This window comes from Stegodyphus dumicola, chromosome 2, assembly GCF_044657685.1.
Source record: "Stegodyphus dumicola isolate Sdum_Otavi_A_Nest chromosome 2, ASM4465768v1".
Taxonomy (NCBI): Eukaryota; Metazoa; Arthropoda; class Arachnida; order Araneae; family Eresidae; genus Stegodyphus; species Stegodyphus dumicola.
Window position 1 is genome coordinate 153,365,744 of NC_140769.1, and position 25,421 is coordinate 153,391,164.

A 25,421-nucleotide genomic window follows, 5' to 3' on the forward strand; every position below is an offset into this window, starting at 1 on the left:
TAATATGATTAACTGTTATTATAATCAATTAAATATAAAAGACTACAGATTTCTTTTTTCCCTTTTTTACATAGTTCAGTTATTGGTTTCTTTTTAGAGAATTTGTATAAAAGTTCAGAATAACAAAAAATTAAAAAAAAAAAAAAATATGCTTCATTTTTCAGTTCTCCCCCTTTCATTCTTCAATGCATCAAAAATCTTGTAATTCTGGTAGTTACTTGAGAATTCATACACAATTTAAATGGTAGAGAAATGTTATATGCTTGTAAATCAATAAGTTTGCGACATAATTCAAAAGCTGAGAGATTAACAAGTATGTCAAAAATTATTATTATTATAATTATTTTTATAATAATTATAATAATCATATTTGAAGTAGTAGCTCATTTAATTGTTATGTAAGCAATTTTGATACATACCTACATTGCATATAATTCAATTGTTATGTTACATAGTAGGACTAGGAACATTTTCATATTCTGAAACTAATTTCAGTTTTATTTTGAAATTAAAGATATGATTACTCTGGATAGTTTGCTGTACTGCTAATTTTCTGCAGGCTTTTTATAATAATTAAATAGAAGTGTATGTATTATAAAATATAATTAAATAATTTAGTAAAAATTATTTTTTTATAAATCTTCTCAATAAAATTACTGTTTCATCCACTGTGAAAATTTTTAAAATCTTTCTCTATTACTTCAGAATATTTTAATTTTTACTATGTAGAGTCTTAGAATTTCAATAGCTAGTTAAATGTGCTTTCCAACTATGCCATGAAGGCAGATCGTAAAGAGAAAGAAAATACCTTATAGCCCTAATCTGTTTAAGTTTAATATTTGTTTAATATTTATCTGGTCAAAATTTTTGTTGCTATTTGAAAAATATTGTACATTGTGCAAAGTCTTCATTGATTAATATAATATATTAAAGTAGTGCATTTTATTTTTAAGCATTAAAATTAATAAAATATTCAATTTTTCCCCTGTTACATAAAATATAAATTGCCTAAATACTAAGTAAAACAGTCAAATTATGCAATTTATTAAAATATACTTGTCCTGCATATCCAGGTGGGGGAGACAGAAATGAATACACAGAGTGAATTCTTAAAACACTAAGAAATATTTTTCAGCCACTTTATCATATCGGGTTATTTATGTGGTAGTATTGTTTGCATCAGCAAATAACAATGAATATTTGCAATGATGTGTAACAACTGAGTGAGTTTGACTAAAGTTGCATTTCTACCTTCAGGGAAGCAGTTTGGTCTAGCAGCACTAGTGTCAGAATAATTACATAATTGTGCAATATCGTTACCAGTAGCTCCAATAAGAGGCTGCTAATTATCATAAGGCAAATCATCAAAGGCAGAATGACAAGTTTTCAGAAAAATAAATGGTATAGTGATGTTTGTCATAAGAACACCAGTAACTTTATTATCTGTCATTGAAACAATTTCCTGGATGTTTAATATCACAAAGTGCCTTGTGCAAAGACTAGCAGAGGCTGAAACCATTATTGGTATTAATTGTCACTTCTGGATAATGACTACAGTGTAGTGTATAATATGTGTATTATTATGTTGTAGCCACAAAGCTTAGACTTTAACAGATTTGAATCTTATCTTGTTTAACTTGGATGATTATAAGATCCATTTGTGAATGAAGCCTGGCAGTTCTGCCATGTTTTTGTGTAGCACCATGCATTCATCAATCAGGTCTAGTGTTACTGTTTGTGAAAGCAGTTACATGCCAAATTTAGTGATCCTTTTCAGTGCTTATATAAGTTGATGTTGTCCTGTGATTTGATATAAGTACTATTGTATTAATTGAAAACTATTTTTCAAGAAGATTATGCCTCTGTGCACTCACTGATTGTCCCCAAAAATTATTTGCATAGTGTCATAAGTTCTTTGACCAAGCAAATCTGCAAATCTTTTCCCAATCAAACTTTGTGGGATATGCTAAGATGTTGATTAAGGAAGACACCTCAAAAAGTACATAAACTTGCTGAGAATATCTGACAGCTAATTCTACAGGATGCTATTTTGACATTCGTGTTAACCCAAATTGTGCTGGTTCTTCATGCATTGCTGGTAGAGAATGTAGAATCATTAGGTTTATGAAAGCAAAAAGCAGAAAAAATCACCACTGCCTTCACCAGAATTTGGACTCTGAACTTCCCGATCTAGCTAGATTTTGTTCCAATTACACCACAAAGGTACATAGTAAGGAAGGAAAAAATTCTTTCCATTATCCTCTACATAAAAGGTGACTGAAGAGGGAACATCATGTTGCCAAATCCAGATGATAACAAATTATCCTCCACCACATCTTTGTTTAGACATAAGCTGTAGAGCCTGTTAATTATTTATCAAAGCAGAAAGCACAAAAATCACCAGTGTCAAGCAGTGTCTTCACTAGTATTTGAACTCTGAACTTCGTGAATGCTAGCCATATATGCTTCTAATTATACTTTGAAGGCACATGGTAAGGAAGGAGAACAAGGTGACAGTAAACAAGTCACTTAATACTAATATGTAATTATTTCCTGAATGCATCAGTAAATTATTGCTAATTATCCACTTTAATCACATCTTTCTCATTACTCATCTAAGGTACCATCAGAATAAGAACAGTCTTTCAAGATGTGTAGAATTTTTTTTAATGCAGTCTGTATGTATATTTTCAAAATGTACAAATTGTAAGGCGGGAGCACTTATTTTTCATCGAATATCTTGAAGTTACTAGTATATAAAATCACTATTAATTTGACATTATAAAACTGAATTGTATGATGTTGTATGCTGAAGTTGGTTTGCTTTTTACAATACCTTTTTCTTTTTCCAATTATTAGGATCCAACTCCAATTCAGAGACAAGCCATACCTATTGGCTTACAAAATCGGGATATCATAGGTGTTGCTGAAACTGGCAGTGGAAAGACTCTAGCTTTCTTAATTCCCCTTCTTGTTTGGATCACTTCACTTCCTAAAATTGAAAGGTAATATTAATAAAGATTTGTGATTTATAAAGAACATGAAGTGCTATTTATATGCAGAATTATTTAGAATATTATGAGAAGTCATTTTCACTACAGAAAAACAAAAACGAAGAAATACATAATCTTTTTAAAATGTGTTTTTTAAAGAAATTCAATGGTATTTGTATTCTTCTTACAAATTATATATAACTGGAATTGACTGACAACTTTAATGTTATTGATTTAATGGTATCAGTATTTAAGGACTTTTCCTTCTCTCTTCCCCCCTTTTTTGAGAAGGGGGGTTGAAAATTCAAATGCAAATACTTTGAATTTAATTATGTAGAAAAACTGCTTTTTATCAACTTTTTAAACTTTCTGGAAATGTAAAGTTTTTTAATTTTAATATCTGAAATGAAACACTATTCTATTAAAATTACTATCCTATTAATTAACTAACAAAATCTGAGATCTGGATTCACCAAAGTCATGGCAATTCTGGATTTGGAGTTTTCCATATATTAGACCATCAGTTCCAATCTAGTAAGATGACATGTAGAAGTTATAAAATTAAGAATATGAAATAATATAGCATTTATGGTCTCAATAGAATCAAAATTTGGGGCAGGAGAAACCTCTGTGAATTTAATTTGAAATGTCTTAAAAGTGTATGGAATTTTAACTTAGAAATCGTGCATATAAAAAGTGTGTGATGATCTGGTTCACAAAAATATCAAATTTGAGCTAAAGAGAATTTTAAAAAATGTATATCTGGATCGTCTTGAATAAATCTAAAGTGATAGAAGTTTTCCCTGATAACTAATAATGAATACTGGATTTTCTAGTTCACTCTGGAAATGAATATCAAAGCCAAGAGTAACATACAGGCAACTTATTATCAAACCCCCATCTTGAAACCTCAAGGGTGAACAAATCTAAAAATCAAATTATCTTGATTTATTTTTGACTATCGGAATGATTTTCAGTGTCTCGGGGTTTTGTGTCAAGTCAGCATTGTTATCACTAGTCTTCGAAATGCTCTGTAAAAAAGTCACTTCTATGCAGTCAAATAGCACTTAGAGTCTGTTTCATTATAATGCCCAAGCACCTCCTGTACGAATTGACTCAAAAGGTCAGTTTAATAGTTTTGCATCCTTCCTGGTCTGAGCTTATATGACTTCAATTTTCTCAGATTAAAAATTCACTTGAAAGATTGCTGTTTTGACAAGTCGATAGCAACCATAAAATTATAACAAACAATTTTAAAGCAATTCTGTTTCAAGCATTTTAGCTGTGATTTTGAAGATTAAAAGCAATCAATCAATTTTCTAATAATATGAAACTTCCAAAGAGAACTACTTTGAAGGGATATATCACTGATTTGAGAATAAAAATACATACAGTCAAAATTCTTTAATCCAGACTCGCCGGGACTTCGGCGATTCCGGATTATAGATTATCCATTTAAATCTGGTAAGATGACATGCAGAAATTATAAAATTAAAAATATGAAACTGTAATTTATGAAATAAAGAGCAATTATGATCTAAAAGGGTATCAAAATTTACCCACTAATTTGTCAATCGAAATTTAACCTCTGTGTCACTTTCTTCGCTATCGGAAGCGAATTATAATGACGAGGAATTCGATTTAAATCATATCAAAGACGGAGTACATCAAGATGAAATACTACATTTAGTAAGGAATTATAAGCCGAATAAAATAAAAACATCTGCCATGAAGATGAGGATAGTGCTGACAGATCAACTTCCAGTTCATTGCGCGCCGTGACGTTCTTCCCCCCCCCCTTGGCAGAGCAGCGTGAAATTGATAAACAGATTTCAGAATGGTTAGAGAAACAAAGGATATGCCTTTATCCATTTTTTTGCAGCAATTCTACTTTTTGTGCGATTTACATCGAAACATGCTTTCGCTTTGTAGATCCTTTGGCAGCTCCAGAAACGTAAATTCTTTTTGACATAATCGAAAGTTCAAGCTTACTTTTATAAAATTGCTCTAACAGTCTGCAAAAAATAATAAGCTGTATCCAATTCGAAGATTAAGGAACAACGCAATCTGCAACATTAAGTGAAATAGATAATTAGATAATTTTAGCTTAGCTTATACCGTCCGGTATACATTTATGCATGCGTAAACGCATATGCGCATGCATAAAGATCATGCACAGAAAGTTTTTAGTTTTGAGGTCCGGATTGTAGATCTTTCCGGATTATGGATGTCCGGATTAAAGACTTTTGACTGTACTATGTTTTACAAAAATGCGTTTCCTATAAACTGATATGTTTAATGAAACCAATCTTATTATTTTTCCATAATACCTTATGCAGTCAATAATTAGAGAACTGATTATTCTGTATGAAATATTTTTTGTGGTTTGTAAAATAAGCTTAATTTATGTATAAACCATATATACATTTTGTTTTGTGTATATTGAATAACTTTGATTAAATTTAACTTTCTTGTATAAAGATCTTATTTGATAAGAAATTTATAATTTAAAGCATGTTTTGAAATTCTTATTTTAGGAATGAAGATATAGATCAAGGGCCGTATGCTATAATCATGGCTCCAACTCGTGAGTTAGCTCAGCAAATAGAAGAAGAAACTATAAAATTTGCAAAAACTTTGGAAATTAGAACTGTAGCAGTTATAGGTGGTTTATCAAGAGAAGAACAAGGTTTCCGTCTTCGTCTAGGATGTGAGGTATGTTAAATGAACATCATAAATTTTTCAAAGTTCATTCTAAATTGTGTGAATCAATATTTTTTATGTGTCTGCTTCCATCATAGACTTGCAGTGTGATTTCTGTGAATTATATTATAAATCGAGTACTGTGAATCTTTCTGTATATATTATTTATTTCCATTTGTGAAAACTTTGCATACAGTCGATACTGCAGTACTGTTGTAACATATAACAATTTAAAGTTACAAAATGTATGCTGTAAAGCTGAAATTAAGCATTTAGATAGATTAAAATAAATACAGAAATTGTACTAAATTTTAACAAATTGATGTTCAAAAATGAAATGATAGTTATTGAAATTAAATTAAACTTTAGATACAGGGCAAAAGACCAAATAGAAATTATATCTAATTTTTATTTTCAATACCATGTTACTAGTAATTACCACATTAGTATACGTTATTATTTTTCTGACCCATTTGGGGCTGGCAAAAGAAGGAGGAAGTGCTCCCCAAGCACCCACACACTGAAAATATACATATGCACTGGATTGGGCGATTTTTCTCTGTAAGGCCTAGTTTAATTAAAAACCATTATTGAAATTAAGTGCTGAAATTTACTATATATTATCATTTATAGTATCTGAATATGCTGCAATAACATTTTTGTAATATTTTTTAAAAAATCGTGCATTTTAAAGAAAATGGTTTCATTTCAATAGAAAAAATTATACATATATACATTGCTGGGAGTGTTTGGAAGGGGACACTTCAAAAATATAAACAAATTTATAATCAAACTACATATATCCACACAAATTTCATAAATTTAAGGAAATGAATGAATTGTCCATATTTATAAAGTCATATTAGCGTCTTGTTACATACCTTGTGGTAGTTTAGCAGTACTTTAGTGAATTAAAAAATTGATCTGTAAATTTTTCTCCCCCCAGCACTGTATATAAATGATAAAACATTTTTGTAAACTAACATACAAGTTTTCACAAAATAGATAAAATGTTAAAAAATTGATTATAAGAAAATATGAGATAAATGTAAGAAAATTACTAAATAATAAAAAATTTTGATATTTACGATAGATTTTGAAACATGGTTTTCTTTTTTGATTTATATTGTTATGCAACCATATAGTTAGATCACAGAGCGGCTTATAATCATAAAGTGGCTGTAGTATAGAAACAACATTTTTGTAATAAATAGCAGTTAATTATTATTATAATTATAAGCTCTTGAACTTCAAAAATCCTGTCTGAGAAATTCCCTATTTTTATTATTTATACATTTCTTAGTCATTTTGTGTTTATCTGTTGAAATAAAATTGCCTGTATTTAAATATCTAATGCATTTTTAAATGTTTACAATAAGAAACAATATACACTATATTATTTTAATTTACTGTTCCATACAAGAAATATAGTACCAATGCTTTTCCTGTTTAATTCTGATGATTTAGGAAAATATTAAAAATGATACTACTACATAAAGTTATGTTTTCACCTCTTTAATTTTGTTTTGAGTTCCAATAAAATTGAAAGTTTATCTCAGTATAGATCAAGGGCCCTAAAAACGAATTAGTACTAATTTCACTTACATCCACTTTTTTATTCTTTTATTCTTTTTTTTTTTTTTTTTTTTTTTTAAATGGGGAGAGGATAAATATTCATTTGAGTTATATATTTAGATTTATAAAATCATTTTGAACTTTTTATTTATCATTTGTCATTATAAAATAATATACACTGTAAATTTGTATAGATTCTGAACTTGCATATATTTTGCCTTATTATGTTTAATGCGGTGAACATTTTAAAATTTTGAAATCTCTGTTATTAATAATGAAAATATAGGAAAAATACCTTCATATAAACCATTGTCTTCAATTGTATGAGGTTTTCATTTTGTGAGCATGTAATTTATATCAAGATCAAACAATATGTAATATAATTTATTTTTTATTTTAGATTGTCATTGCTACACCTGGCCGTTTAATAGATGTTTTAGAAAACAGATATTTGGTCCTAAATAGATGCACATATATTGTGTTGGATGAAGTAAGTGCTTTGCAGTAGGTTTATTATTACTTTCTTTTTTTTTTAATTGAGAACAATTAGATTTTAAAAAGTATTAATCTTCACCCAAATAAGATATTGCATATCAATTGAATGTTATCGAATTAAAAAAAATAACCATTTAAATACTTAATTGAACTGAATTATTTCTTAATATATTTAATGTTAGAAATTTAAAATGTTGTTAAAAGAAGGACAGATATTTGTTATTTATCAGATCATATCGTGTATATTTATGCAAGCTTTTGAAAGATGCAAAAAGTACATCAAACACAAGAATTTTTTTTTTTTTTTTCCCTTAGCAGCAGTTAACATGTAATAGCAGTATAAAACCCATAAATGAAATGAATTCTTTTTAATTCTAAGAAGACTTTTTGGAAACTGCTTACATGAAACATTCTTTTCTACACATCTTGGGTACATAAGATTTTGTTTGCTAAAATTGATTACATTTTGCTCTTTGTTTACTTAAATACTGATTCTAGATATGAGTTTCAAGCTACGGAATTTTCATGATATGAGGAAGATAATCTGAATTAACCTTTTTGAGATGGTTTTTAAGATGTTACCTCGTGATGGATGGAAGTCGAAAGGAATTGTCACACAAGATAGGGTTTTGCGTCGCTAAGGTTAACTTTAGGGGAAGTGGAAATGTTTAAGTTCTAATGTCATAATTTTCTATATTTTAGATTATTACTTAAGCTATCATATATGTAGTATCTGTAAGTGCGACACAACCACCAGAGGGCCTCACCGATGCGCCAGCAGCAAGGTGAAAGAGGAGTATGAGAGAGACTCTTCTGCTATCCCACGCGAAGGTGGTGAGATGTCTGTCTACACGTGAAGGTGTAGAATAAGGAACTGTAGTTTTCCACGCGAAGGTGGTAAATTGAACTGTTTAATACATCAGCAAGTGCGAGTAGGCACTAATCCGTTATGTTATAAGACTGGAAAAAGCTATACAGGATCCTGTTTGTATCAAATGGCACTTGTATTTAATCTAATTTGTACCTTTTCTGATTATCTTTATTAAATGTTCTGTGGTGTGGAAAACAACGTTGGAATTGTTATTTAGCATCTTCAACGCCCCCAGATAAGAAATGTGGAAGAACCACATATATGTCAAAATTAGCATTTAATATTCCTTTTTCTTTACTTCACATGAAAATGTACAAAAAATTGCTTACTTTGAGAATAATTTTCTGAAGTGCTATTCAAATTATTATTAAGTTATAATTGGAAAAATACATCAATAAACTTTAAAATTAATAAAAAAAAAAATACAGGAAAGACTATTTACAAGAAGTAACAAAATCTTTCATGGAAAGTGGGAGGCAGGCACTTGAACTCCTTCTCTTACAAGTAAATGTCTGTATCAGAATCACAAAAAATGTTGCTTTCTAATTGTTCACAAAATGATTTATTACTCTCATCCATGTCATATAATATGGTCCAAAATCTAGTGAAATTCTATGCATAAAGTTTGGTTTATGTTTTTGAACTGTGCTATGAAATTTATGATTTTGCCATTCAGCAGTACTTATAGTTTCTTAGCTTGTTAACTAAAGAATAGGCAGATCCAAAATGCTGTCATATATCTGTACAATGATTGCTTAGAATATCAACAATATGAATAGATCTATTTAAAGAGTTTTCGGACTTCAGATGAATAAAACTTTAAAAAAAATGTTCAGGTTCAGAAATCAGATTAAAAAATTATAATTCTCCATTCTCCATTTATGCTCAGAATGCCTTTAAAAAAAATTCAAATGCAATAATAAAGAATCGTCATACTGTGATTATCAATGAAAAATTCAGCTGTTATGAAATCGACAAAAACCTTACTCGCTTCATTTGTGTAGCATTCTATTCAAATCTGCTAAAATTACATTTTAATGTAAATTAGATCATTGTTCATGAGCTTTTTAAATAAAGTCACTTTCTGTTTGGCGCATGACAGGCTGAAATTCAGTTAAACAATAGAACTAATTTTTCCCTCTATTTTTACAAGCATAATCAGATTTTATAAATTTAATAAAAAGCATTTCGAACTATGCTACATACTGAAGCATCCATTTTTGAAACTAAAGAAATAAGAAATTTAATATATTGTATGAATTTGAATATCTAAGATATTAATTCAGAAGTCAAACAACAAAAATCAGCGTTATACCTACAAAATTTTCACAGGACTAGTTTCGATGGTTTTACCGAACCATCATCTTCAGCTGCAAAACCGCAAATGAACAAGATAGGAAAATAATGATTAGATAAGATAAGAAAGCCTGGACAAGAATAAGCAAGTGGCGCCATCTGTTGGCGAAACCAGAACTAAAACATAATTTCTCTAAAAGCCGAAGGCAAATTTGGATTGGAATTAGGATCGTTAACTAGAACAGAAAGATTTTTATGAATGTGAAATGCCTCTAGAAAATCCAGTTCTCCAATGCAAGATGTTTTTTGAATAATTTTGGCAGCAGAAAAATTGAAAGTGTGATTTTCGGACCAACAATGTTGAGCAACAGAAGACCTCTGTGTTTCCTTTTTTCTAACATATGCCTCATGTTCTTTGACGCGAAATTTTAAGGCTCTCTTAGTTTGGCCAATGTAAATTAAACCACACTGGCAAGGAATCCTATAAATACCCCAGGAATTCATATCCGGAATGGGGTCCTTGAGTATAGAAGTTGGAATTTTATTGATGGGAGAAAAAACAACCCGAAAGTAAAATTTCTGCAAAATATGTGCAACTTTATAGCTAATTGATGGAAAGAAGGGAATGACAACAGAATTTTTATAATCTCCTAAAATAAGAGTGTGGCTTTTAGTGTGTTGAGAATTTTTTAACTGCTTGATTAATAATGTTGGGTGAAAAGCCCCTGTCAATAGCTATTGCTTTTAAATAATTTAGTTCTTCATCAAGGGCTAGTTTGGAGGAGCAAACTTGAAGAGCACGGAAAACATAGGAATAAAATGAAGCTAACTTTTGTTTAGTCGGATGACATGATTTAAAGTGTGGTGGAAGGCAAACCGATGAAGGTTTATGGTAAACTGTAGTACTGAAGTTGGATGTGTTACGTGTGACCAGAATGTCGAGAAACGGAAGAGAATTGCAAGTCTCAAGTTCAAAAGTGAACTGAATAGCAGGATCAATAGAATTCATTGTTGAAAGAACTTTATTTAAATCATCTTTATTACCTTCAAACAGGGTAAAAGTATCGTCTACGTAGCGGAACCATGCCGGGAAGTTTAAAGTTTCAAACAATTTTGATTCATAATAATGCATGTAGATATCAGCCAGGATGGGACTGAGGGGACTTCCCATGGCTAATCCCTCAGTTTGCTTGTAATATTTATTTTGGAAAACAAAATGTGTTTGTTTCAAACAGAGTTGAGTGAGAGAAATTAGCTCATCAATTTCGATGCAAGAGAAATGAAATTCGCGAAGTCTGGTTTCTAGACATCTTAATGCACCCTCCACTGTTTGAAGGTAATAAAGATGATTTAAATAAAGTTCTTTCAACAATGAATTCTATTGATCCTGCTATTCAGTTCACTTTTGAACTTGAGACTTGCAATTCTCTTCCGTTTCTCGACATTCTGGTCACACATAACACATCCAACTACAGTTTACCGTAAACCTTCATCGGTTTGCCTTCCACCACACTTTAAATCATGTCATCCGACTAAACAAAAGTTAGCTTCATTTTATTCCTATGTTTTCCGTGCTCTTCAAGTTTGCTCCTCCAAACTAGCCCTTGATGAAGAACTAAATTATTTAAAAGCAATAGCTATTGACAGGGGCTTTTCACCCAACATTATTAATCAAGCAGTTAAAAAATTCTCATCTCAACACACTAAAAGCCACACTCTTATTTTAGGAGATTATAAAAATTCTGTTGTCATTCCCTTCTTTCCATCAATTAGCTATAAAGTTGCACATATTTTGCAGAAATTTTACTTTCGGGTTGTTTTTTCTCCCATCAATAAAATTCCAACTTCTATACTCAAGGACCCCATTCCGGATATGAATTCCTGGGGTATTTATAGGATTCCTTGCCAGTGTGGTTTAATTTACATTGGCCAAGCTAAGAGAGCCTTAAAATTTCGCGTCAAAGAACATGAGGCATATGTTAGAAAAAAGGAAACACAGAGGTCTTCTGTTGCTCAACATTGTTGGTCCGAAAATCACACTTTCAATTTTTCTGCTGCCAAAATTATTCAAAAAACATCTTGCATTGGAGAACTGGATTTTCTAGAGGCATTTCACATTCATAAAAATCTTTCTGTTCTAGTTAACGATCCTAATTCCAATCCAAATTTGCCTTCGGCTTTTAGAGAAATTATGTTTTAGTTCTGGTTTCGCCAACAGATGGCGCCACTTGCTTATTCTTGTCCAGGCTTTCTTATCTTATCTAATCATTATTTTCCTATCTTGTTCATTTGCGGTTTTGCAGCTGAAGATGATGGTTCGGTAAAACCATCGAAACTAGTCCTGTGAAAATTTTGTAGGTATAACGCTGATTTTTGTTGTTTGACTTCTGAATTAGTGTTTATTCGGCGTGTTATTGTGTCTTAATCTAAGATATTATTTAAGGTTTGAATATTTTCAGTATGGTGTCCCCTTTTTGCATTTAAAGATATGAGTACATTCTATGAATAGCATTTTGGGCTTACTATATGAAATCATATAGGAAATTTTTTTAATAACTCACTGATGTAACTAAATGTTTAAGATTGCTTTAAAAAGTGTTAATTTAAAGAAATGATAGTTAAGAGTTTTTAAGAAGTTCACATTATATAAAAGTTTTTCATATGAGTGATTTATTTGAATGTTTTAGGCTGACAGGATGATAGACATGGGTTTTGAGCCAGATGTGCAGAAGATTCTGGAGTACATGCCTGTTACAAATCAGAAACCTGATACAGATGAGGCAGAAGATGAAGAGAAGTTATTGGCTAATTTTAATTCAAAGAATAAATACAGACAGGTTATATCTATTTCCAGTATCATCTTATCTGTAATTTCTGTATAAAAATTATGTATTTTGAAATTTTTTGTATATTTTTCTATTTGAATTCTTATAGCAATCAGTTTTAGTTGCTTTGCACGTGCAAATGTTTTAAGACTATTTTTGTATTTTTCCAATTTTTTTTTTTTTTTTTTTTTTTTTTTTAATTTCTGTAATGTGAGATGTAATTCCGTCTATTAAATATTGTTACTTAAGAATGGAACTTTAAGAAAAACTTATACAAGGATAAACTTTACAAAACTTGGCAGTTTGGTATAATTTGGTTGACGAAGATCCAAGGACTTGATGACCTTTCACTTAAACAGATAACCAACATGCTCAGAATGCACTATGAATTTTTTCCATGTGGTTAGACAGAAAACAAGAAAGTCTGCCAGAGAATTCTAACATGATTGAGAGATGCTTTGCATAAGAAGAAACTTCAGTTGTGAGGAGTGGAAGACTTGGATGTTGCATTATCACAATGCTGCAACTCAGACATCACTTCTTGTTACCAGTAATCTGACAACATATTGCACTTCCATTGTGCACAATATGCCATATTCTCTAGACTTGGTCCCAGCAAACTTTTTTCTACTCATGCGATTTTTACAAAACTTGGCAGTTTGGTATAATTTCAGTCATAGAATCGAAATATGGAAAAAAAAAATTGGCATGTCATTTCGGAAAAAGTCCGATTTTGTGTCAAGATACCTCTATTAGAACAATGCTATATATAATTCTAATATATATTTTAAGTCAAGCTTTCGTGACATTAAAAGCACAAGTTGAATTTTATCAATCAGCCCATGGGAGATATAGAACTGCCCCCCTTTTTTTTTTCTTTTGCGCAGTGGACCATACATGGTTGGTTCCCATAGTGTTGCCGTTTAACAAAACCTAGATATGTTTTATCTTTTGATTTCTCAATCAATCTCTAATTGCTTAACAGAGTAAGCAAAATAAAAGTAATAAATGCTTCTTACTTCTTTGTACAAAGTAAAGGAGCTGCTTTAAATCACGAAAAATTTCGGTTATCTTATATCAATGAAGATATCCATTTGAATGATGTTTTTGTGCGACATCTATACATACGGACACAATAAAAGACTCTTTTTCCCAAAACGGATTGTAAAATGGAAGAAATTATTTTTTTCGGTATATCTGTACATTTGTATGTATTTATCTTGCATAATTAAAAAATGTGTAGCCTCAAAACATTTAAATTTGTATGTGAAACTGCTATAACAAGTAGTTGTGTACTGCTATAATAGGTGTTCTGGTTGCAATTAAACCAAACGTATATATATATATATATATATATTGCTACTCTGTTACCTTATCAGCTAATCCTGTTTTATTATTGTTATTATTATTATTTGTTGGTAAACTGTGTATTGTTTGCTTTAAAAGTTATTGAATTATGTTGTTCTGATGTTTTGGTGAAGTTTTCTATGCCTTATCAACAATTTAAAACTTTAACTGCTGCTCAGAATAACGAGACCACCATTTGTTTACATTTGAAACTTAGTAGAATAGTGAATTAAGTCAGTGCACCAACTTTAATGTCTGTTTTCCCAGTAACATCAAAAGTTAAATTTCAGTTTGTTTGCACTGAAAATTCGGTCTTCTTGCCCATTTGCAGAATTGCTTGTTTATCCATAGAAACTTGAGAACTGAATTCATTGAATGAGTAATCTCTAATGAAATTTGAGGAAATAAGTTTAAATGAAGTGCAGCAAAAAATAGGTATAATGTAATAGGGCATACAAGAAAGTCATGTTTTGTTCAGACTTTTTTGGGGGGTGTGAGTCTGTTAAATCTTTATTTTATTTTTTAATAATGTATTAGTACAATTAATAACAGTATTTGTGATGGCATATATTATGTATCTGCTTGAAATCATTTCGTTTTTTGTTCAAAATTTGTTTATTTAAAAAAAAAAAAAATAAGAAGAAGAAACAAAAGCAGCTATTATGCTGCCATCTAATTTTATGTTTTTTTTTAACTAGTTTTTCAGGAAACTTTTAAGTATTATCATGTGTAGGTATTAATTTTACCTTCAGTTGCTTAGTAACTAACATTTTAAGTTATTATTCAAATAAAAGTTGATATTTCATATGTAAGTTCCTTTTTCTAATAATCTTTTAGACGGTAATGTTTACTGCAACTATGCCTCCCGCTGTTGAAAGACTTGCCAGATCTTATTTAAGGAGGCCATCTATAGTATATATAGGTTCTGCTGGAAAGCCCGTTGAAAGAGTTGAACAAATAGTTTATATGGTTACTGAAAATGTTAAGAGGTAAGTTTTCATCATTTTGCATATTTTGATAAATATTAAATATGAAATTAGTCTAAATATGTGTACTTTCTAACAACTTTACCTCTAAAGCTTATAGCATTCTGTATATAAATATTTACTGATGCTTTTTGTTCATCAGTCTCATACATGTCATTAGATAAAATAATATAAAAGTAAATATGCGGAATATTGAAGAAAGTGGCAATAGTTTTTATTTCCGTAACCCCTTAACTGCCGCGGGCGTATATATACGCCTTGCTCAGCCGATGCGTTAACTGCCCCGGACATATATATACGCCCTTCCAAACTACTATCATTTGCTTTACCCTGCTACCGTAAAATTATTTGGAAAGCGACACCACAATGACCTTGACAAAGAATGCGAAGGAGGATACTATTCCAGAAAAGTGTGGGGAGAAATTGGAGAGAGGGCTGTGTCTAAAGCGGTGAAAGTAATGACGGCGGTATTGGCTGGTGTTGTTTGAGTAAAACATATTTTTTTTATTTTGTGTTCTCCGTTTTCATTTACTTTTTATAATAGGTTCCAGGAATAAAGAAAGATATAACGGATGTTTCAAATCCATTTATCTTTTTTGAATTATTTTTTGATGAACTGCTCGTGCTTCATATTGTTATTGAAACTAACCGTTTTGTAGATGAGTATATGAACCAACACCTTGCAAACGAAAAATCAAGAACAAAATCGTGGCATTCAACCAGTTCAGAAGAAATATATCTTTTTTTAGGCATATTGATTTCACAAGGTATAACACCGAAACCCGATGTTACACTTTACTGGTCTAAAAATGAATTGATCAAACTCCATTTTAGGGATCTTTTTTATTATAAAAAGATCATTTTTATTATACTTACACCTTTTTATTATACTTTTACTCAAAACATTAAATTTTGTGCATTCATTTTTTTCTAATACATCGCATAACTACGCGCGCCTGTGTGAAAAACCGTGGCACTGTGAAATGAATCTTGTACCTTTTCCGCGGCAGTTAAGGGGTTAAATACTGCTCCTGCCATATTTTTCTAAAGAACACATTTCTGAAAGAAATAAAAAAGAGAGAACTTCATGAAAACCATTTTATATCTAAAGGTTGATCAGTTTTGTAAATATTAACTCTTTGTATAATTCTTGTGGAGTAAATTGTCTGGTTGGTAAAATTTTCACTATACTTTTTGATAAGAATAAAAAATGTTCTGTGTGTTTACATGCAAAACATGTAACAAATTTATTATTAAAGTTTTACTGTCTTTCCCCCTGCCATTCTTACTGTACCTCTGATGTATATTGATATAAATTCTGCATAACATCTATCTTATTTCAAAATGATCATATACATTTTGAAATTTTTAATCATAAGGATTTGAAAGACCCCCCCCCTTAGTACAAGTGTTATATGGTTTAAATTAAGTATATTTGAAGTGATGTTCTCTCATCTGTAGTCTTCCAAGTGTAATCATAAACTTTTTTTAATTGCTAATCAGTTACCTTTACTATGTTTTGTCCAAAAGAAGCAAATTTAAGTAATTGCCTTTTCATTAATTTTAATTCATTGTAACTTTAACAAATCAATGCTTTTTTTACTATGTTTCCTTTATCTTATATTGAATCGTACTTATAAAAATATTAGTTTTAGAAATATTTTATTTATTTACACCCCCTATCTGCATGCAGTGTTACGAGCTGGTGTCTTTTTATTTATTTTATTTGTTTACTTACGCACATTACAAGGTTTGTTTCAGATTTCCACGATATGAATGCCTCATCTTTCTCAAAATGTTATATATATATATATATATATATATATAGTGTATTTCTCTTTGTCACAATACATTAATAATTATGAATAGTTACCCTGCATATCTGTGCATAAATGCCAGCATCTGTTCTAAATGAATTTGCCTTATGGATTTAAGACTTATGGATTTAAAATATAATTTCATTCTCTTTTGTAGTTTATTTCAGTGTAGTTTTCTGATACTAATTTTAAATACTAGGTAACAAAATAGCCTCTAATGATTACACCAGTGTTAATATAAATATTGATTTTTTAATATTGTCATTGATCTTACTGATCTTTGTGTGAATATGTATTTACTAGAAGTATTTTTATTATAATCATTAAAAATATGTTTTCTATATAAATGTGTGTATGTCATATTAATTGGTCTTTACATTGATAATCAATGATATCTTAATGCATTGACTCTGTATTATTTCTTGTTCTTATTTTCTTGAAGTAAAGTGATAAATTCATTATAGGAAATTTAATAGAAGTATTTTCAAATTTGTTTTGAGAGAAACTATAGGGCAATATTTTTCAATTTTTTTTCTTTTACAATAGGAAGAAGCTTATGGAGATATTGGAAGAAGGTGTTGAACCTCCAGTTATTATATTTGTCAACCAAAAGAAAGGTGCAGATGTTTTGGCCAAAGGTCTTGAAAAAATGGGTGTAAGTTTTAATGGCAGATCTGTAAATTTTATTAGCAAATCATTAATTTGGTTGTTTCTGGTAACAGGTTTATATATATTATTATCTTTCTTTTAAAAGAGAAAATGTTTTATTTTAAAATTTAATAATCTTTTGAAAAATACATTTCTTAAATAAGTAGCTATTTTTTTATTCTGAATTTCCTTAATGTCTGTCATATTTGTTTTTTTGTTTTGAAAAACTTAATAATGTTAGTAATAATGGAGGGATTTATCTTATTGAGATTGCATTTATCAATTCACACCTTGAATATATAAACAATAGAAAAATGAAGACTTTGCATCTGCCATAAATGGATGTTGCCATAAAGAAAGTTAATCAAGTTCATAGGTCAAGATCTAAAATTAATCACAAGTTCTTGATATTTTTTGGTAATTCATTTGATTCGAGTTACGTTAAACATTAATATGTGATATCAAAGTGTGACTAACATTTTCTTAATACCTAATTTTGAAAAATGTGAATGTTTTCATTGTTTTTATTGTTGACAGTAAATTAATTAAAAATCTAATTTGAAGCTGAAATATAGATTTTACAGATCTATAAAATCCTCTGGTAAAATCGGGAGATTCTTAATTTTTCATCTCATCTTTCTCCCAGTAAATCCGTTAGTTTTTTTTAAAATTTAAATCTGAATTTATATCACTCCTTTCAAATGCAGTTTAGATTTGTTGTTATCTTGGTGCAAATTGTAAAGGAAATGCCGAAAAGAAAATGTTTATGCTAAATTCTTAAAAAAAGAAAATAAAATTCAGGCATGCCATATTTTAATGAAATTTAAACTTGCAAGAATTTCATGTTTTTTAAGTTATTTTCAGTGTAATTTTTTGGATTATTTTTTACTAATCTGTTTTAATCTACTATAGAGGTTGTAAAACATTTTATCAAGCTCTCAACTCTGAGCTAAAATATTTGCATTAATTTTGCTTTATATATTTGAATGGTAAATTGCCGAGTTTATCCACAGTATTTATTACAAGTTCCATTAGTTATTAATTTTATTTTTCTTGTATTTAAAATGCTTATGTTTTTATCAAAAAAATTTTTAAAAAGTTGCAAAATTAAATTAAACTAATCAAAAATGTAAAAAGTCGAATAATGAATTAAATTTAGGTTAACATGTTTTACAGTCAAAAGTCTTTAATCCGGACTCGTCGGGACTTCGGCGATTCCGGATTATCGATTTTTCCGGATTATAGATCATCAGTTTAAATCTGGTAAGATGGCATGCAGAAATTATAAAATTAAAAATATGAAACCGTAATTTATAAAATAATGAGCAATTATGATCTAAAGGGTATCAAAATTTACAAAAAAAGAAACTTAATATTTATTTGTTTACTTTATTAAACATTTCTTTCAATGCGCATGCGTACAGCATACCTTCCTTACGCATAGCCGAAATTAGAAAATTGCAACCTGAAAACTATTTGATTTGTATTCGTGATATTTATAATGACGAGGAATTTGATTTAAATCATATCAAAGACGGAGTACATCAATATTAAATACTACATTTAGTAAGGAATTATAAACCAAATAAAATAAAAACATTTGCCCTGAAGATAAGGATAGTGCTGGCAGATCAACTTCCAATTCATTGCGCTCCGTGACATTCTCACTCCCCCCCCCACAGAGCAGCGTGAAATTGATAAACAGATTTCGGAATGGTTAGATAAACAGATAAACAAAGCATATGCCTTTTTCCATTTTTTGCAGCAATTACACTTTTTGTTTGAAGGATTAACTGAAATAGATAATTAGATAATTTTAACTTAGCCTATACCATTCGTTATACATTAAACGTGAATGTGTAAAGGTATTATGCAAATTTCTGCTTATGCATAACCGCATTATGCACTTACGCATGCGCAGAAAGTTCGTGGCTTTGAGGTCCGGATTATAGATCATTCCGGATTATGGATGTCTGGATTAAAGACTTTTGACTGTATTGCAAAATATATTTTAATAGCTTAATAATGTAAATAATGCATTAAAATGACTTTACATTACATTTAACACTTTGGAGTTTTGGAGTTCTTTTAAAGATATGAGTATGCATGGCATAAAAATCTCCTAGTATTTCACATTTCATGTTTACCTATAAATTTCATGTAGCATTTTTGTATAACATTTCATGTTTCACTATACACTGTAATTTTTTTAACCAGTGAGCTATTTCTTTAAAGTGTAAATAATTTAGATATTGATTAATGGTGTTTGTATTGAGCTGATTAAATTAAACATTTATTGGCCTACCATTTTGGAAGTAAGGGAACTGGAAATCGCACAATTTAGTAATGAATTCATAGTTGGCAGAAGACTAGTTCTGGAACAAGGGTTTTGAATTCTATAGAACTCCGGATTTGTATGGGGAGAAAAAAAGAGAGAGAGAGAAACTGAATTGAATAATTTTGAGGTAGGTGAGACACTGAAGATTTTGAGTTAAATCCACATTCTTCAAATAATTTAAACAAGAATGGTCAGAAAATGTTGCTGTTAACAGACCAATTTTAAGAGCTAAGGCAAAAGAATGAACTTTAAGTACTTACAAGATTATCTTGAGAACAATAAAGTTGTTGAACATTATGCCATTATGGTATTATACCATGAGCATAGAGTATGTGCAAGAAGTACGTGATTAAGGGGGAAAAATTACCTATGGACTCTAATATAAAGAAAATATTGAGTAAGGATGAAATTAATCTCTTTTACATGTATTGGCTCAAAAATTTCGACTGCATAAAAGACAGGTAGTGCACAAGTAAAAATTATTCCAAAATACATATTGCAGTTTTAGTTGGAGCAAATTATAATGGGTCTCAGAAACTTCTATTTTTATCGTTAGCTTTTCAAAGTTCCAGGTCACATCTGTGCATAAATTTTTCAATCAAAAATTATGTTCCAGATCAGACTTTTGAATAATGTGTAAACCTAGAGAATGATGTTGAGAAATGATCTGATCTAAAGTTCCGAGTGTTCATATTCTCTTTTAGCAATTTATCTGTGTGCATTTTATATACATATTACAGTAATACAACTTATTAAACCATAAATTTTAATTGCTGAAATATATGCCTTCTTTTAATATTACATCCTGTTTCGCAGACAAAATATTTGCTATTGATTGTAGTCAATTCCTCATAAACTGGATATTAACTAGGCTCTGTTTAAAATAAATAAATAATTTGTAAAAAATTTATTACAGTGAGAACATTACTATCACAAAACATCAGGTTAAAATAAAATTGTTTACAAAAAATGAAAAAGGAATTGGAAAATGTGTGGAATAACTATAATGATTGTAGATGATGTCTTAGTTTATAGGAGCTATTTTTACCCCCAGCAGTATATAATACAGAATATAGCATGAGCATTATTAAATATTCATTAAAAGTAAATTTTCTGTTCATAAAATAAATCACAGCCATTAGCGTTTGATTAGCGTTTGTTGACTCTCATTAGAATACAAAAATAATATAAATAAACCATGGATCTTCCTTTAAAAAAAAATATTCATTTAATTTATGCCACCAGGTAAACAAAGTCTACAGTCTAAAATTGCTTGAAAATACTGGTAATTGTTTTTATATTATTATATGGGTTATTCCTCTTTCCTTTGTTTTTATTTGTCCTTGGATTTGCTCAATTTGTAAGAGTAACTGTGGATGCTGTATATGGGATCCCAACCAATTGAAAATTGATTTGTATTAATGAAAACCCATTGTTTGTTAACCTTATTCTTAGCAGCAAGTTATTTATGATTATATGATTTGTTCAAATACAGTGCTTAATTTTTTTTTTTCCAAATTTATTTTCTAGTACAATTCTTGTACACTGCATGGTGGTAAGGGTCAAGAGCAAAGAGAATATGCTTTGGCTAGTTTGAAAGGTGGCTCTAAAGATATTTTAGTTGCAACTGATGTAGCTGGAAGAGGTATTGACATTCAAAATGTATCGATGGTCATAAATTATGATATGGCTAAAACTATTGAAGGTAAGTTTAGAATTTTTGGTTTATAAATTTATTATATTTGAAAATCATTATTTTGTAGTTATAATCAGAGATGATAGGGTAAAATTATGAATTTTGAATTTTACTTTAATGACAGCTTTAGATTTCATTTCATTTAAATCTGGGTTTTATCATTTGATTAATCAGCCATTGAAATACAATCATAGATTTATATAAAGCCTTCTATTTCTAGTTCCTTGCATTTCCCTCCTACTTACTTAGCACTAGGTTTTGAAATTTTTTTAAATATTTACACAATTTTCCCCTTTTTCATTGCATTCAGAGAATAGCCTCTGTTGAATTTTAAAATAGATTCATTCACATAGTGATTGTTTTCATCTTACTAAAAAAGACAACCCTTGCAAACTATTGTGAAGGTCACACTGAACCTTTTCTTTCTAACTGTTAAACTTTATGCCAGCTTAATATAAGAACAGACCCATCGCAGTGAAACATACGTGAACTAACATTCAATCTATTTTTCATTAAGTCAAATGCACATTCACCTTCTCTAATTACTTATGGATGGTTTGAGGTCTAAGGAATAGAAAAGTAGAAACGAAGATACCTTATTAGATATTGTAATGTTAATATTGCTATGTATCTTGTTGGAATGTAGGTTTCCTTTAAAGAAATAATATTATAATAGTCACCTGAAGTTTATCCATAACATCTTTTGTTATGGTTTTTGACTATGTGTTGACCTTCATCTGTTATGTTCTTAATGTAATTGCACTGTTTGGAAATTAATTTATTCACATAATTTTCCCCTCTCAGTTTTCATATGAAAAAAATTAGTAAATAAAAGGGGGGGAAATATGTAATTCTTTGATTAGATTTATAATTAAGAAATGAGGTATCTTATGTAAATAGATTTATGTGGCTTCATATTTTCAACTATCCTGACTTTTGCAGAGCTTCCCTAGGGATACAGTTAAATAATAAGCTGTGAAATTATAAGTTGAATTAATTAATAAATTCATCAGATTATTTAGCTTATTTGTTAGGAAAAAGTAATTCTGTGGTCTTGTATTAAGGGCTAGATTAATGTACTTACTCATACTTTTGCCTTCTCACATATCCAGCCTTTTCAGGAAAAAAAATTGTATTTATGATTTAAAGGAATTTCATGCATGATAATAACATGCAAGGTTTAGATAGATAGCATTGCATGAGGTATACATAAAAAAAGTAGTATTTAAAGTGACAAATGCAGCCGATTTTTGAAATTTAGAACATACAGTCAAAAGTCTTTAATCCGGACTCGTCGGGACTTCGGCGATTCCGGATTATCGATTTTTCCGGATTATAGATCATCAGTTTAAATCTGGTAAGATGGCATGCAGAAATTATAAAATTAAAAATATGAAACCGTAATTTATAAAATAATGAGCAATTATGATCTAAAGGGTATCAAAATTTACAAAAAAAGAAACGTAATATTTATTTGTTTACTTTATTAAACATTTCTTTCAATGCGCATGCGTACAGCATACCTTACGCATAGCCGAAATTAGAAAATTGCAACCTGAAAACTATTTGATTTGTATTCGTGATATTTATAATGAATTTGACTTAAATCATATCAAAGACGGAGTACATCGAGATGAAATACTACATTTAGTAAGGAATTATAAGCCAAATAAAATAAAAACATTTGCCCTGAAGATAAGGATAGTGCTGACAGATCAACTTCCAGTTAATTGCGCGCCGTGACGTCCCCCCCCCTTGGCAGAGCAGCGTGAAATTGATAAACAGATTTCAGAACGGTTTGATAAACAAAGGATATGCCTTTATCCATTTTTTGTAGCAATTCGTTTTTTGTTTGATGGACATCGAAACATACTTTCGTTTTCTAGATCCTTTGGGAGCTCAAGCATCGGAAATTCTATTAGACATAATCGAAAGTTCAAGCTTACTTTTATAAAATTGCTCTTACAGTCTGCAAAAAATAATAAGCCGTATCCAATTCGAAGATTAAGGAACAACGCAATCATCAGCATTAACTGAAATAGATAATTAGATAATTTTAGCTTATCCCGTCCGTTATACATTAAACGCGCTCGCAAAAACGTATTCTGCGCTTGCGCAGACGCATATGCGCAGTCGTAAAAGTCTTGCACGCACGCGTAAACGCCTATGCACTTGCGAAGAAAGATTTTAGCTTTGAGGTCCGGATTATGGGTGCCCGAATTAACGACTTTTGACTGTAGTAATATTGGTTACATCTTTTTACTAATATTGATGCATATATGCTTTTAAGTAAGAAGTGTACAACAGTGTCTTTTTAATCTGCTATGTTCGTTTTTAACCAATGTCTTTAGAAATTGGTGTACAACATAATTTTCTGTTTTTAGTTATTAGAGAAGTAAGATTAGTAAAACTAGAGAGACAGAATATGCAAGTAAATATGATATGTCAAGATTAATATGGGTCATTAAGTCATTTTATGTGGCTTTCATTTTTAAAGCAGACTAGTTTTTTAATGACCTAATGAAAAATGATTCATTTTGTGATTCAATTGTTAGTAAGCCTATAGCAATATACTATAATTTCTCTAAATAACTGCAAATTCTCATACTGAATGTGTATGTATATATTTTTATCTTTCAGATTATACTCACCGTATTGGGCGTACTGGTCGTGCTGGTAAACATGGTATTGCTGTTACTTTCATTACCAAAGAAGATTCTCATTTGTTTTATGACTTGAAGCAACTTATTATGACCAGTCCTATATCTACTTGTCCTCCAGAACTTGCTAATCACCCAGATGCTCAACATAAGCCAGGCACAGTCATTACTAAGAAAAGAAGGGAGGAAAAGATATTTGCATAAAACTGACCACTTTGTAATTGTAAAGATAACTTTAAAATTTATGCAAGTTATTTTATCCATTTGCAGTCAGCATTGCTGTCAAACTAATGAGAGTTGTAACTCAATGGGAGGAATGCTTTCATTTCATAAATGCCAAGGAAATAAGGACATCATTTATTTTCTGAGAACACTTTGTAATATAAAAAAATCATGTTATAAATTTTGTAATAAAATGTTTTTCTCAGATGTAGTTTTCTTTTGATAATTGCATCTTGACCTGTTCAATCTTCATTTATATGCAAGTTGAATTATAAAAGAAGCTTCTAATGTGACAGTTCTGAAAAATCGGCATCTCTTTCTCTATTCTGTCTAGTGCAGTTCTCTTCTGAGGAAGCATCTTTCTGTTTCTTCATTTGCATCATCTGCTGTGATAACAGAGCAACATGAGTTCTCAGGTGATAATTACATTTGATAAAAATGCTCTGCTAATTCATATAATTCATGCATTATCAGTTTCAGTTTATTCAAATCAACTATCATTTTACTTGATATCTGAATTCCTTTCTATATAAAGACTTTTCTTTAAATCAGTGCTAAATTGTATGTTATTTTTAATTGTAAATACCTTAGAAAAGTGTGGGAAGACAGTGGACATTACATTAAAAGAAAAAAGAAATTGTTTAATTTTTAAAGATTCCATGTAATTTATTGTGGTTTGAGATATATTGGCCATACTAAATGAGCATTAAAATTTCACATCAAAGAGCATGAATCTTATGTCAGAAGAGAAGAAATAAATAATTTTTTATGTGTCTTTACTATTTCCTTAAATAGACAACACTATGCTAGTTTTTGCTGTCCTTCATTCTTTGTTTTTGGAATAAATATGTCATGGCTCTTTCCTTCTGTGCAGAATTTTTTTTTTTTTTTTTTTTTTTCTTTGCTCCTATCGAAGAGAGAAATATGCCCGCACAAATACATTGTTGCA

At 29.8% G+C, this 25,421-nt stretch overlaps 1 protein-coding gene across 3 annotated transcripts in view; it reads left to right on the forward strand.

Moving 5' to 3' along the window:
* LOC118193399 (putative ATP-dependent RNA helicase DDX23) overlaps positions 1-24,683 on the forward strand; it is a 79,054-nt gene extending 54,371 nt beyond the window's left edge. For all 3 annotated transcript variants that reach the window (XM_085811299.1, XM_085811301.1, XM_085811300.1), the window contains 8 exons: positions 2,860-3,005; positions 5,531-5,708; positions 7,672-7,761; positions 12,621-12,770; positions 14,943-15,094; positions 17,455-17,563; positions 21,425-21,599; positions 24,231-24,683. In XM_085811299.1, coding sequence (XP_085667425.1) covers positions 2,860-3,005; positions 5,531-5,708; positions 7,672-7,761; positions 12,621-12,770; positions 14,943-15,094; positions 17,455-17,563; positions 21,425-21,599; positions 24,231-24,454 — 1,224 coding nt within the window. In that variant the 3' untranslated portion in view covers positions 24,455-24,683. The remainder of the gene's footprint in view (positions 1-2,859; positions 3,006-5,530; positions 5,709-7,671; positions 7,762-12,620; positions 12,771-14,942; positions 15,095-17,454; positions 17,564-21,424; positions 21,600-24,230) is intronic.
* Positions 24,684-25,421: the final 738 nt, after the last annotated feature.